The sequence below is a fragment of the Fonsecaea pedrosoi genome (genome assembly GCF_000835455.1).
Source record: "Fonsecaea pedrosoi CBS 271.37 unplaced genomic scaffold supercont1.3, whole genome shotgun sequence".
Lineage (NCBI taxonomy): Eukaryota > Fungi > Ascomycota > Eurotiomycetes > Chaetothyriales > Herpotrichiellaceae > Fonsecaea > Fonsecaea pedrosoi.
In genome coordinates, this window is record NW_013550613.1 from 2,777,952 (window position 1) to 2,791,865 (window position 13,914).

The 13,914-nt window shown below is 52.4% G+C and overlaps 6 protein-coding genes across 6 annotated transcripts; 2 read left to right on the plus strand and 4 right to left on the minus strand.

Moving 5' to 3' along the window:
* Positions 1–451: 451 nt before the first annotated feature.
* On the minus strand, positions 452–2,431 carry Z517_04925 (uncharacterized protein; the record flags this gene model as incomplete). The annotated part of the gene is made up of 1 exon (XM_013430253.1): positions 452–2,431. One exon carries the CDS (start codon positions 2,429–2,431, stop codon positions 452–454), a length of 1,980 nt encoding a protein of 659 aa, XP_013285707.1.
* Positions 2,432–3,361: 930 nt separating this feature from the next.
* Z517_04926 (uncharacterized protein) lies at positions 3,362–3,993 on the plus strand (the record flags this gene model as incomplete). Its single annotated transcript, XM_013430254.1, has 2 exons — positions 3,362–3,462; positions 3,522–3,993. The coding sequence occupies 2 exons, from the start codon at positions 3,362–3,364 to the stop codon at positions 3,991–3,993; spliced, it is 573 nt and encodes a 190-aa protein (XP_013285708.1).
* Positions 3,994–4,346: 353 nt separating this feature from the next.
* On the plus strand, positions 4,347–5,328 carry Z517_04927 (septum-promoting GTP-binding protein 1; the record flags this gene model as incomplete). The annotated part of the gene is made up of 3 exons (XM_013430255.1): positions 4,347–4,740; positions 4,795–5,087; positions 5,152–5,328. The coding sequence occupies 3 exons, from the start codon at positions 4,347–4,349 to the stop codon at positions 5,326–5,328; spliced, it is 864 nt and encodes a 287-aa protein (XP_013285709.1).
* Positions 5,329–6,209: 881 nt separating this feature from the next.
* Positions 6,210–7,228, minus strand: Z517_04928 (uncharacterized protein; the record flags this gene model as incomplete). Its single annotated transcript, XM_013430256.1, has 2 exons — positions 6,210–7,099; positions 7,156–7,228. The coding sequence occupies 2 exons, from the start codon at positions 7,226–7,228 to the stop codon at positions 6,210–6,212; spliced, it is 963 nt and encodes a 320-aa protein (XP_013285710.1).
* Positions 7,229–9,871: 2,643 nt separating this feature from the next.
* Z517_04929 (uncharacterized protein) lies at positions 9,872–10,945 on the minus strand (the record flags this gene model as incomplete). Its single annotated transcript, XM_013430257.1, has 3 exons — positions 9,872–10,045; positions 10,147–10,500; positions 10,583–10,945. The coding sequence occupies 3 exons, from the start codon at positions 10,943–10,945 to the stop codon at positions 9,872–9,874; spliced, it is 891 nt and encodes a 296-aa protein (XP_013285711.1).
* A 1,840-nt stretch (positions 10,946–12,785) lies between these two features.
* Positions 12,786–13,889, minus strand: Z517_04930 (uncharacterized protein; the record flags this gene model as incomplete). Its single annotated transcript, XM_013430258.1, has 1 exon — positions 12,786–13,889. One exon carries the CDS (start codon positions 13,887–13,889, stop codon positions 12,786–12,788), a length of 1,104 nt encoding a protein of 367 aa, XP_013285712.1.
* Between the last annotated feature and the right edge of the window lie 25 nt (positions 13,890–13,914).

Sequence of the window (13,914 nt, forward strand, 5' to 3'; positions counted from 1 at the left end):
AGTAGGTATCTCACAATACCCACAATAGCCTACACGCTACGCGGAAGTCGATAGTGTCATGTATGATAGATATACTGAGTATACCTGTATGTAGCTTCCTGGTCTGGCTGTGATATGGCTAAGGCTGTGGCAAGAATTCTAGACCGAGTAGACATATACAACATATATACCAGATCAGATCAGATCAGATCAGATCATACTAGACCAGAGCAGCCGCTTTATATACACGGCACAATATGGTAGGTTTACAGTAGATTTATTTCGTCGATTTCATTAGAGGACATTCGTTAGCATAGATCTACCTACCCTAGCGCCCTAGGTACCTGTGCACTGAGATCGTCATCATCTGCTGGGACGAGGTCCATGTACTCGTAGGATACCTGCAGCACTTCTGAGTGTGTGTGTGTGTGTATTTAGAGAATATGACTTTTATAGTTCCGTAAACCATCAATCACTGGCCACTTTCTAGATTCCTGGCCCTCGCTTCCTCGACGCTCCTCTGCCAGTCGGTCCGTGCGAGGTACACGAATTCAATCACAGCCACCAACCCTAGCGCCAGGGCCACACCGGTCCAAAGTCCCCAAAGCCCCCAGCCGGCACCGAACGCCGTGCCAAAACTGATCGGCATCGCAAAGGCATAGTAGCAGAACAGCTGCACGTAACCGCCGAATTCTTGTCGACCTAGGCCGCGGAGGACGCCGTTGCAGTTGGCGGCAAGAGCATCGAATAGTTGGAACGCTGCGCACAGAGGGAGAATTTCGCTAACGATGCGGACCACCTCAGGGTCTGAAGTGAAGAGGTGGGGGATGTAATCTTTCAAGGCCGAGAGGAGGGTCACGTTGAGGATACCAACGACAATGGCAGCGGAGAAGGTCACACGTGTGGACACTTTTGCGGCATCTGCCAATGTGGCGCCGATGAGGTTTGCAACCCGCGTGGAGCCAGCAATAGAGAGGGGGAAGGGGATCTGGAAAGTGATCGAGGTGAGTGTGGCGAGAACAGACTGTGCGGCGAGGACTGTCGTGCCGAAATACGAGGCAGCAAAGGTCAAAATTTCGAATGCGAGAACTTCGGCTTCAATCATCACCACCCCTGGCAAGGCTAGTTTGACCATGGGTCCCCAGTTCTGCAAGGCCTTTTTCGTGAATCCGTTCCAGCACGACATACCGGTCTTGGAGAAGAAACGGACGTAGATGAACAGACCTAGCGGGAGCAAATTATCTGTGACGGCAACAGCGATAGGGGCTCCCACAAACCCCATTTCCAGCTTCCAGACGAACAGCCAGTTCATGAAAGCATTAAACGGGGCACAGAAAAGGAGAACATAGAGAGAGGCTGAGAAGAGCCCCTGAGCCTGGACAAAGCGTTTCCCGGATTCAAAGGCTGCATAGCCAGGTGCACCAAAAAGGACGACCTTCAGATACAGGCCTGCGAGCTTAGCGACCTCTGGTTCGGGGACCAGGGCAAGGAGAATTTTGTCCGCAAAGAGCCAGATGATGGCAATGGGTATGGTGATGGTCCATAGAAAGTAGATCATGCGCTGCATTTGCAGGCCGACCAGTTTCTTGCGGCCGGATCCGTAGGCTTGCGCGCAGAGGGTGTCAAGAGACGTGGCTAGACCTTGGTAAATGGCATAGCCGGTGATGTTGGCAGACATAGACGCTAGGCTCACTGCCCCTAGCTCCACTGTACCGATATGTCCAACCGTGAAAATGCTCGCGACGGTGAGCGAATACTGGAGCATAAAGGTTACCATCAACGGCGCAGAGTACCGAGCAATTACTTTGGCCTCGCGCTGCCAGGTTGTGTGAATCATGCCTGCTGCCACAGCTTCCTCCCACTTCTGATTGATGGTCTGGGCGTCATCTTGTCCGCCATAAGGGAGACCCGGGTCACCTAACAGCGGCGAGACCTCAGTTGCAAGGCCGGCGTTAACCTCCACCGCTGGCACTGCCTCTTCATCTCGAGGGATTTTGCGGTCCCCGCCAGGTATATGGAAAATGCTTCTCCTGCGACTGCCTTGGTCGCCCGCGGTCTGAGGATGTTTGGGTGGTATTAGATTGTTGTCTCTCAGTAGAGACCGTTCCTCCTCCATTGCCCGTTGTCTCTCTTCCTTGGAGAGTCGCTCATGTTCTGGTGCAAGGCGGGGTAGGAGAGTAGCTCTGTTTCCCGCTCCAGCAAAGCTCGGTCTGCGGTATGATCCCACAAATGAATATCCTCCTGTTCCTGGAGCAGATGTGGAAGGCCGCAGCGTAGAACTTTCTGATTCGGACTCTGTCTCCGTGGCTTCCTCGTCTGTGTCTTCCTCGATATCTCGGGCAAGTGAGGCCTGGGCGATGGGCGAAGGATCTGGGAGGGAGTTGGAGAAGACTCGGTTCGTGACACTGGTGACACGTTCGAGAGGACTGATGTATTTGGGAGGCGTCGCCATGTTGGGCCGGCCTGTAGACGAGATAGAAATACTTTCTGGCGGTGACTGGGACAGACTAGCTCACGAGACGAAGTGGCATGCTCAGGTGGCAGAGGACCTTTGAATAGCTATATAGTGAGAAACAAGTTGCGGCAGGAGGATGGCACCGCAAATCATGACGGTTTCCGCCTTGGATCAAGGTTGAGAAGATATGGTTGAAATTACTACGACGTTGGTTGCTCAACTGATAAAGCTCGGTGAGCCAACTAGTTACTCCGCAGATGTGCGCAAGCAAGCAAGACGGGCCTCCAAATGGTAATTGTTTATCGGCTACGCTGACCAAATCCGGCACCAGTTCTTGCCTGCGCTTAACTGCTTCTGGGGACTTGGAGGCGGCTCTGACTGTTTTCTCAGGTGTTATTGGTGCCTCCCGGTGCCTACCGCTGGGAAGGACATTATCTTCGCCCGGCTCTGGCTACCAGGTTGAGAACGAGTGCATCTGGCAAGGCATAGATGGATAACGTGAGGGATCAACTTGTTCTCTCAGATAGCAAATACCTAGTATCCAGGTCGGTTTTGACCTGGGATAAACTAACAAGCTCACTCACAAGCTCAATACCCCGTCGTGTGCTTGGAAGAAGTGAAGCATGGAGAACCTCGTATTATTCGCTCAAGGCATGCCCGGCAACGCCTAGAAGTGGTTTTGGGGCTGCCGAGGCATCGGGGCCTAGGGCCACTGGGCTACTGGCCCACTGGGTCATCTCTGCTTGGTGTGCAGGTGGCTATCGCGCATTGATCGGTTGCGTCATTTTAGAGCCCTGCGAACCATCCAGAGCGAGCTCCATCCATTTTACAAGTATTCCTGTATTTATGCAGCATCAGCCATATCCATTCCTAAATGTGTGTTACTGACTCAGAACATTTGTGCTTGCCAGTCCAACGACAATAGATATGGCTCCTCCCGCGGACCCAGACATCAGTCCTCCGCCGGCAACAGACGATGCCTGGCATCTCCTCTACAATCCCTTCGGTGCTACCATCAATGTTGACGAGTAAGTCTCTTCACGGGGTTGCTGGGGACAGCCAGATGCCTAATCAGCGTGTCATACAGCACCCATCCAGAGAATCCCATCCAGATGTTTCTTCTGCGACCTCTCTATGCACCCCTTCTGTTCTCTAATGTTTCATCTGATGCCCGCGACCATTGTGCCAACGAAAGAACGTTTTTATCCTGGCTCCGGCTATCCATCTACATGGCCGTTGTGGCCGTCGCCATATTCGTCAACTTCCATCTAAAGAGCCAGCCTACTTCCCTGGAAAGGCGGTTATCTCATCCACTAGGGATCATCTTCTGGGTCCTTTCCCTGGCGTGTCTGGTGAGCGGATTGGGCATCTACATGCGGACAGTCACAAAGTATGCGAGACGACGGGCATTGGTCCAGACGGGGATGAAAACGCAGATCATCTTTGGGGTAGTCTCGACGGCGATTATTGCAGCTTGTGCGTTATTCTTGGGGGCCGAAGTGCAGGCATCGAGACAACGGCAGGCTGCCGCTGCCGCGAGTGTAATATATCGTATTTGATTCATGATGATGACGAATAGTCATACGATTGAGAAGGACTGGATGCTCTCAAAACTGTAACGCGCTCACGCTCAGCTGCGGAGGTTGAGAGTGTAACTTTCTCGGCGCTGATTGGAGTTCGTAGACGCGTCTGCGGTGGTTGAGCGTGCCTCGAGTGTTGATTCGCCATGTAAGGGCTCCCTGTCGACCCTACTTTACCTACACACCAAAACTTCATCTTTCGACCGCATCCGCAGCCTCAGACCGACGCTCATCTTCGCTGCATGAGTCGACCCAAGGCTTCATCCGCAGGCTTTCAAAGCTAATTTTCATCTTTCCGTCTCGTCCGTCCTTCGCTCGTTGTCGTTCCAGCCATGGATCCCACCGCTCCCGCTGAATACCCCGCCGATTCGGCATACAGTCCTCACATCGTCAATGACCAGGATCAGCCACAAGAGGACACTACCGCGATCCAGAACGGCCATCAATCTCACACTTCCAATGCTACTGCGACTCCGCCAATGGACAGTGACTCCAATCAGAGATATAACTCTCCAAGCCTCTACCAGCAACCGACCTCAAGACCTGGTTCTGGAATGGGCGGACATCAACAAACACAATATCAAGAGAACAGACAGTCACAACCGTCCAGCAAATCCAGTGTCGTCATCAAAGTCGGGATGGTTGGAGATGCTCAGATCGGCAAGACGAGTCTAATGGTCAAATACGTCGAGGGTAGCTGGGATGAAGACTACATACAGACCTTGGGTGCGCTCCCCTTCCCTCTGATGATTTAGCCGCCCGCAGCTAACGCTCCCTTAGGCGTCAACTTCATGGAGAAGACCATCTCGATACGCAATACAGAAATCACCTTCTCGATCTGGGATCTCGGTGGCCAACGAGAGTTTGTCAACATGCTTCCCCTTGTCTGCAACGATGCCGTCGCTATCCTTTTCATGTTCGACTTGACACGGAAATCAACGCTCAATAGCATAAAAGAATGGTACAGACAGGGTAGAGGATTTAACAAGACTGCCATACCTTTCTTGATCGGTACAAAGTACGACCATTTTGTTAATTTCCCAAGGGAGGATCAAGAGGAGATCAGCAACCAGGTGAGTCGGAGCAACTTTTGGCCATGTGATTAGCACAGCCATATTGACCTCGTGTGTTCCACAGGCTCGAAGATTCGCAAAAGCCATGCGCGCGAGTCTCATCTTCAGCAGCACAAGCCACAGCATCAATGTCCAAAAGATCTTCAAGATTGTCCTCTCCAAAGCATTCGATCTGAAATGCACGATTCCGGAGATTGAAAATGTCGGCGAACCGCTGCTGCTGTATCAGTCGGTCAACTGATATGGTGACACCGCGTTATACTCGTTGCTGGGGCGAATGAATGCTCCGTTAGCGCAGCAACCTGACCTCTACCCTCTAAGATGTACTAAACGAGTCTGATGCGGACGACGGGGATCTGGTCATGAGCAGAATCGAATACATCCACGAGAGGAGACCAACTACACACCGCACCTCCCCTCGAAATAATTTGGGCGAATGTCAGCAGCCCATCGAGTCCCAGAATTAATGAGGCGGCCCGGTGTCAATCCCGTACTCTGTCCATTGGCGCCCTATCGTCCGGCATATTGTCGAAATCTCTTGTTGAATTCCAGCAGTGGCGTTGATGGAAGCAGTTATCATGTTCACGTTTTGCGACCAGAACTCGTCCGTGAGGTCCCCTTTCTGCATTTCTCCACGTTGTAGAAAAAAAAGCAGAGGTGGAATGGGACTATTTTCGGAAGGATCCGTGATCAAAGGGGGCAACAAGTATTCTTTAAGCGATGAGAATGTCCAAAGAGTATTAGTTTTTAGTGCAGAGACCACTCGCGTGGTTAGAAACAGTCTATGACCCCGGAATGAATTTGAATGAGTCAAAAAAAAAACTTCAATGGAGATACAGAACAAGAATGATCCGTGACGAAGGCCGCTTTTCTGATCCAAGCTTCAAAGGCTCGAACACTTTGTAGGTATCGGTTGTCTCAACACATGCCTGCACGCTTTGGTATGCAACAAACCAATTAATATTACGCGTCGCCGCCCCGCTGGTTTCAATCTCCAGGTGAGAGAAGCGCTTTCTTGTAAAGGACCAATGAGTCCGACAGACGACACCGCGTGATATCCCATTTCAGCCGATCCGGACAAGGGATGTATATACCAGGACTAACCTGCGATTACGACCTAGTCTAAAACTCGAATTTCTCTCCCACAAGCCGCTCGCTCAACTCCCAAACTTGGTCGGTGTACCGCGCGTGGCCCTCGTGGACAGCCACCCTCGTCACCCGGCAGTCGTCGAGGTAGGCGCCCGAGTCGACTGCCAAAGTCGGGTCCAGCGCCGCACGCAGCTGAGTCGCGCAACCTTGCTGCAGGGTCTTGAGCTCGGGTATCGTGAAGGCCGGGTTGTAGCGTCGGGCGACGTCGATGGCGCGGCTGCGCACGTCGGCGCTCATGTAGCCCTGCAGATTTGTGCGGATGCTTCCCGGGTTGAGGCTGAAGACGGCCACGTCCGGGTGTTTGTGGTGGAGGAGTCTCGCGAGTCGCTTTCCGTAGAGGACGCTGCACGCCTTGGAGAAAGTGTACGCTAGCATCGGGTCGTAGGTAGCGCCGCCGCCGTACGATATGTCGCTCAGAGGCTGGAAAGCGTATTCTGCCGCGCGTTCGGATGCTGAGCTGCTGACGATGACGACGCGCGACCCGATCAGGCCGCTCTTCAGGAGGAGGTTGGTGAAGAGGAAGTGGCCCAGGTGGTTCGTGGCGAACTGCGTCTCGATGCCGTCCTCCGTCACCCCGTACGGGCACGCCATGATGGCGGCGTTGAGGATCACGCAGTCGATTTTGTCCTCCTCGAGAAGTGCCTTGACATCCTCGACGGCTTGCCGCACAGACTTTTGGCTCCCGAGGTCGAGCGGGACGAAGCTGGTCTTCACGTTCGGGCCGGTCTCCCGGAGTTGGTCGATCAGAGGTTGGATCTTCTGTCGCGAGCGGCCGGCAAGGAGCAGATGTCTGGGGTTTGCTCTTGCGAGACAGAGTGCCGATTCGGCACCGATTCCTCCTGGAGTTGGACCGGTGATCAGGACTGGATACCCATGAGCTGGCTATCTTCACACGATTCCGGGAAACTCTAGGTCTTACAGGTTTTGCCCTTGACTTGGTCTTCGAAATGGTCCACTATTTCATCGCCCGTTGTCTCGAACCCAAACGACATTGCGCTTTAGCTGCGAGAATGCTCTGCAGATATTTAAGATTGTGACGTTCGTGGGATATCGTTGGCAGTTGGTCACTGGCGATGCAAATGCTACTCTCGAGGGTCTAAGGTCGCAGAAGACTGCATCTCTTTTATATCCCGCCACGGTTGTACACAAGGTACCACGAACAGCCTGATGCTGACTCATGTAACCTCTGGAGATGGTCCCTGTATGCACAACGCCAAAGTCTCTTTAAACCCGCAACGCTATATGTCAGCATGCGACATGTCCTGCATCGATGCATCGACCAATGTCCCACACGGTTGATGGTCGAGGGCTGTCCAATGAGATACGTCGAAAGGGTTTCGTGTCATCCTTTGGACGCGACATGCGGGTGGACGGTCGCTGAAGCAAGCCTATCTCCGGCTCTATGCGTGCAGCATGCATGGGCTCGGCTATGCAGGAACAAGCGGGGACGGCGAGGCTGGGTGACGTGTGATGCAACAATTCTGGTCACAAAAGTCGAATCAGCGGTCCAGCCTCCCTTGAACTCGGGGAATGGGTAACAGTGGTCGCGATTCTCCTTGTCAGGGCAAATCGAGCGTTGTATGCCATCGTTCCAAAAGAACTCCATTCATTGTATGGGATAAAATTCATCACAGGAAAAGTACTGGGCATGCATCAGGAGACAGGAAGCTTTATTTACCATCGAGTGACGTCTGAAGCACGACACAGTGGCGAATGGTCGACGAGATTGCAGGGCTCTCCTTGCGTTCCCAAGGATAGACACGAGCTTGGAGCAGCTGTCAAGGCCTCAGGTCAGCATACGTCCAGACAAAGCTAAATGGATGCAGGAAAGGATTGAGAGAGTCCGTTCAGATAAGTATAAGCTTTTCTTCGCATCTATGCCGATACCTCGAGACGTCGTGCATATTGACAGAGGGCAATTTGTTCATCATGGTTGTAATGATTGGTTTTGGGGACTGGAGTCGGAGACTTACTATAGAGGTGTCCCTGTTTTCCAGTCCCACTCTTGAGGGCTCTTGCTATGGAAGTCTTGACGGTGAGTTCAGAGGGCAGACATATTGTTCAGGACTTGATCTTATTCCATGTTGTTTCACAGACGTGTTTATTACTGGAGAATGGGACGGTTGCTGTCTGCCTCCTGGGCATTCTCAACAAGGCCAAGGTCAGGCTAGTTGATGGCTGGGTTCGATGGCAACAAGTGGACTGAGCTGAGATGACCTCGTCACCGTCGATGCTGGCAATTTGTCGTCAAGCAGGGGCCTTCAAGGCTCTGCTTGTCAGTTTGAAAACAAAGAAGGTCCGAATCGTGTCGAGGGATATTCAGAGGGCGAAAACAGTTCTGAATGAACAGAGACGGGCAAAAGTGAATTCAAAAGAAGGAAAACATTGGTTAAAAGCGGAGCCTGTCGTGGTCATCGGCCGCATTAGCACCAGCCGCGCCGATGACATGAGTCTTGACTGCTGCGACTGGATCACCGGCTTGCATTACTGTTGCACTGCGATAGACGAGAGCAAACAATTGACCTTCTGAATCACCTGTACTCAATCTACGCCATGGATACGGTTCTCTCTATGCTTGGTATGGCATATATCATGCTTCAGACAGGTCGACACGATTGCTTGTCTCCCATCTCCAGCATCTGGCTCCTTTCTATCCTTGCTATTCACCACATCTCGGCATTTCGCAGATCCAACCACACTGAAAGAGTACATCCCAAAGGCAAACAACCCCTGAAACAAACAATGCCTACAAATGAGGAGATATTCGTTTATTCCCCCGGCACAACGCAGTTCTGTCCAACAACATCTACATACCCCGGCACAACACAAACCGCACAACTCCGTAAGGATATGGTGCACTTCAGATGTGACAAAGGATGATGATGGTGGCACAAAGCAACCGATCAACTGGCACACGAACCCTTTGCATTTCAGCAATCAAACAAGTCCATGCATCGTCAACCGCGCCCACCTGAAAACCGCAACACCAGCTGACCACTTTGGAGACAGACAATCACAGATGAAACACCACGGGCGTCAAACTGTTGAAAAGGGCAGGCTTGCATACACCTACTTTCCCGTGTCTTGTCGGTGGGGGTGGTGCAAAGACTATGTGTGGCGTTGATCCAGCATCCACGAGGCTGGCACAGCAAAGGGGGTGGGTGGATAACCAGGTGGCCGGCCGGACAAACGTCCCTCCGAGAATAAACCACCATCCACCCACAGGTGAACAACCGCAACGACAACAGCAGGAAAATCTACGAGGGTAAGATACAATGCTATAAGTTTCTTTCCAGATGCGCAGAACATCGCCATGTTCATTCACATCTACTGGTGCAAGTCTAATAGGGACCCAGGCTTTGATTTTCGAACTGGGTTTAACGGGTCTAGGAGTAAGTGCGTACATACATACATACATACATACATACATACATACATCATACCTACACACCTACATACAATGATGACATGTGTACCTCGATGACAAGGACCCTGCAGTCAGAAGACACAGGGAAGCTACAAACAGGGGATGGGGCAAGAGGCCCACGCCACCAAAGCCCTCGAGGCATCAAACATGACTGGATGTCTTTTTCACAAGCATGTCGACCTTCGCGGGATATTTTATGGCCATGAGTTCAAGCATACTTGCCCACAAAGGCGATGAGGGCACTATCCACCTCCTTCGGGTGCGATGCTGACAAGAAGTGCGCCCCACCGGGAACCACGATCAGCTCGGCCGACGGCGAGTTGGTGAGGAGCTTGATTTCCTCCTTCGCGTTGGCGACGCTGTAGACGAGGTCGTCTGAGCCCTGTACGAGACAGAACCCCAACGTGTTAGCGTTGAACGATACGCCTCTTACAAATACACATGAAGGAGAAACTGGGAGAGGGAGGGGGGAAAGGGCCGTACATGTAACCACATAACTGGACACTTGACGTCGAACAGTCGACCGTGCAGGCCGTCGCGCTCGCGCAGATTGATAGCCGCCATCCTCGCGCGTCGTCGGCCGTCGTCGCCTTGGTAATTCGCCTGGATGGTCTTGCGCCAGAACTCGCGCATCTCCTGGGTGCAGCCCTTGCCGAAGCCGATGTCGATCAGGAAGTCGCAGTATTCGAGGTCGGGTTTGAAGTCGGGCGTCGGGGTCTTGCTCGTCCATTTGTCGATGGGGCCCGTGCAGGCGGCCACGCCGTCCCAGCAGCCGAGTTTGCGGGTGCGTTCGGACTCGTAGTCCAGCGAGGTGCCGAGGGGGATGATACCTTGGATCTGCGAGGTAGAAATGTGTGTCAGTTATATCCTTCCACTTTCCACCGGGAGAGAGACGGGGGCATGGGTGTGGTGACATTACCTTTTCAGGAGCCAACAGCGCCATCCGCACCGTGATCCACCCACCCTGGCTGGTGCCCAGCACAAAGGCCTTCTTGATGCCGAGCGCGTCCATGACCTGGATGTTCATGATGGCCGTGTCCCAGTATGTGAAGTTCTCCGACTTGGTCCGCGTCTGCCCGTGGCCGAGCAGCTCGATGGCCAAGAGGTTCATCTTGTCCGTGAGTTCCTTGTTGGCGTACTGCTTCTGGTACAGCTCGGACGAGGTCGTGAAGCTGTTGACGAGGATCAACGTCGGCTTGGACGCGTCGTAGGGGTAGGGCATCTGGTACGCGGCGTCGATGCCGCCCAGGTGGGGGACGTGGACCGTCTTGGTGTTGGGCATCTTGGTTGGTTTCCTGGGTAGGAATTGAGGCTCGTTGCGGATCCGATCCGATCAGGTCAAGTCAAGTCTGGTCTGTAGTATGATGGCAGACAGAGACAGCACTCTCTATCGCAGGCTTTTCTGGAGAGAGAGACACACGTCAAGTTATCTGCTGCTGGCTGCGCACCTTTTGTGACCTCGACTTTGTTGGAGGCCAAGCAACATCCAAAACGAATTGTCTTTATACTCGCCCGCCGCCCCCGTCATCATCCTTCCGCGGGCCCTTTACTTGGGTTTTCTCCATCTTTTTTCTCTCCATCTCCCCTCATTTTCTCTACTACTTGCGGTTCCGCTCTATCGGTGCCGTCCCGCAATCTCTTAACCCTCTAGATTGAAAATTAAACCCATTCACTGCCAATGGAGGACATGTTTATGTCACTGTGGGACAAAATCCCTGGTGACCCCTCTCCCCCTCCACCCGGGGGCGGCGAAATCGATCCGAGTCTGACGGTATCTGGCCACCCTAGGTACGAGTACCTACATAGTTCATTGAGTGATTGAGTGAGTGAGGGAGTGGGTGAGGGGGTGGATATCATTTGATATCGAGGACCACGATTTCCAGGTTTCTACCCCGGCATTTGTCCGGTTTCGGCGGGTTCTTGTCAGCTTCCTTTTTGTATGTAGCCATTTTACCGAAGGACTAGGCACCTAGGTATTACATAAGAAGCGACCAAGAAAAAGAGAGCAGGCACAGGCTAAAGCGTTCAAATTATTTGGAGAAGAAGGGAAAAGAAAAGTCGATTTCGAAGATCGTCCGACGACTCCTCCAAACTCTTTGGTTTTTCCATGCCCTCTCTTGGCCCCGGAGAAAAATCCAAAATCTCCAAAAGGGAAAGACTTTTACCGGCTGCAATTGGGCGACAAATGTCCTCTGACATTGATTTTCCAAGAACAGAAAGAAGATTTGTTGCACCTCAACAGCTGAGGAGATACGGGAGCAGCCCACTAGACTGTAAGCAGTATCAAGCTGACGAGGCTTCGGGCCTGAACGTGCTTTGGAGCAAAACCAGAAACGATCCAACCAGCTCTGGAGAAATATTTACAAACGATGGATGCAGCAGGTAATGCTATGAAGCCCCGACCTTTCCCCGAAATGGGGTTTCTCATGGATCTCATGTCATATCATGTCATATCATGCCATACACGGTTGGTTGATTGATTTGGTTGGGGAATGAATGAATGAATGGGAGGGCCTTCTCTATCAGATGGACAGTCTTCGGTACATAGACTCGGGTAATGCTCTGGCTGCTACAACATAAAAGGATTTCCGGATTGTGAAGGGGAGATTGAAATGTGCCGAGTAGATATGGAAGCAAATGTGAGTGGTGAACGAACCTGGTTGGTAAGAGTGCTTTACATATAGCCGAGGATATAGATATCCATCAATCTTTCTATGTACAGCCAAATCCGAGTACAACATATGTACGAGGTATGTATGTGCAATATATTTGTTCCGTCAGTCCTTCACATTGTACAACTTCATGCCATGTCCCAAAACATCTTCATTTTCAGTCCCGTTCTCCTGCCGTTTTCTCATCCTTGTCCCATACAGCCCAACCTCTTGGGGGGGTATTATATGCATATCCAAACAATCGAAGCATTTCAATCGAATATTACCAAGTCATAAGTCGTAAACCAAATTTCGTGGTGGGAGAACTGCCGAAATCCAAGTGTAAATGAAGTGCCGATGAATCAATCTTCGCCCTTCCTTCCCCCGTGCCTCACACCCGCCGGCCCCCATTGACGTTAGAGCCGAGTGCCCTGCACTTGACACCTTTTTGCCGCTGCTTTTGCTGTGGCCTTAGAGCATAGGCAGAGCAGCAGCAACCGCGACTGCAACAAGTAGACCAACGGACGATCCCATTTGGTTGCCAGCGCCCACAAAAGTAGATGCAATAGGTGAAGCTTGCGTGGTTTTCGAAGTGCTCGCTGAAGTAGACGAGGTCCCTCCAAATGTCCATGTCTTAGTGGGTGTGCTGTGGCTGGAGGCCGAAGTTGTAGAGCTCGTTGTGATCGGGGCAATTGTGGGCATACTTGTCCATTCTTCCCACGTTGATGTTGGAGCCTCAGTAGGTGTGGTAGATGACGAAGCGGAACTCCAATCTTCCCAACTTGATGTAGAGGTTTCAGTAGGTGCGATAGTCGGCATCGCAGAACTCCAGTCTTCCCAAGTTGACGATGGAGCTTCAGTCGACGACGCAGAACTCCAATCTTCCCAACTTGATGTCGGAGCTAAAGGCGGCGCGATAGTCGACGACACGGAAACCCACACTTCCCATTCGGAGCTTGTAATCTCGGGAGCCACAGGAGCCGGCGAGGTTGGGATCGCCCAGTCAGACCACGTCTCTGTGGCCTCACTTGTAACTGTGGCCTCGGGGCTAACTGAACTCCAATCTATCCACTGAGAAGCTGAGGATGTACAAGAAGTTGTGCTCGAGTTTGACCAATCTTCCCAATGAACAGATGACGTGGCTTGCGGCTTAGTAGTCGTCGTCGTTGTTGTTGTTGTTGTTGTGTTGGACCAGTCGTTCCATTGAGCTGAGTGTGAGCTAGTGCTTGCAGGGGAAGTAGTGGTGCTTGTCCGAGTACTCCGCCCTCCCGCAGTGCTGCTCCTAGACGTGGTGGTTGCTGGTCCGTGCTGCTCTGCACAGTATGTGACCAACGCCCCTATCACGGCCGCAACAGACTGAGGCGGGGCTGTTGAAACGATACAATATTGAATGGCGGCAACGGAATCCGGGTTGCAGATGTCCCTCTGGTCCGAAGAGACTGAGGCAATGCAGGAAGCCAAATAGTCCCCCTGAGATGGAGCAGCTTCTTGGGCCTTTGGAAGTGCAGAAGACAATGGCAGCAAAGCGAGAGCGGCGGCCGCGACGGCAGCGGATCTCGTGCGAGATGAGGCCATGGTTCGATGAGATACGAGTGCTTGT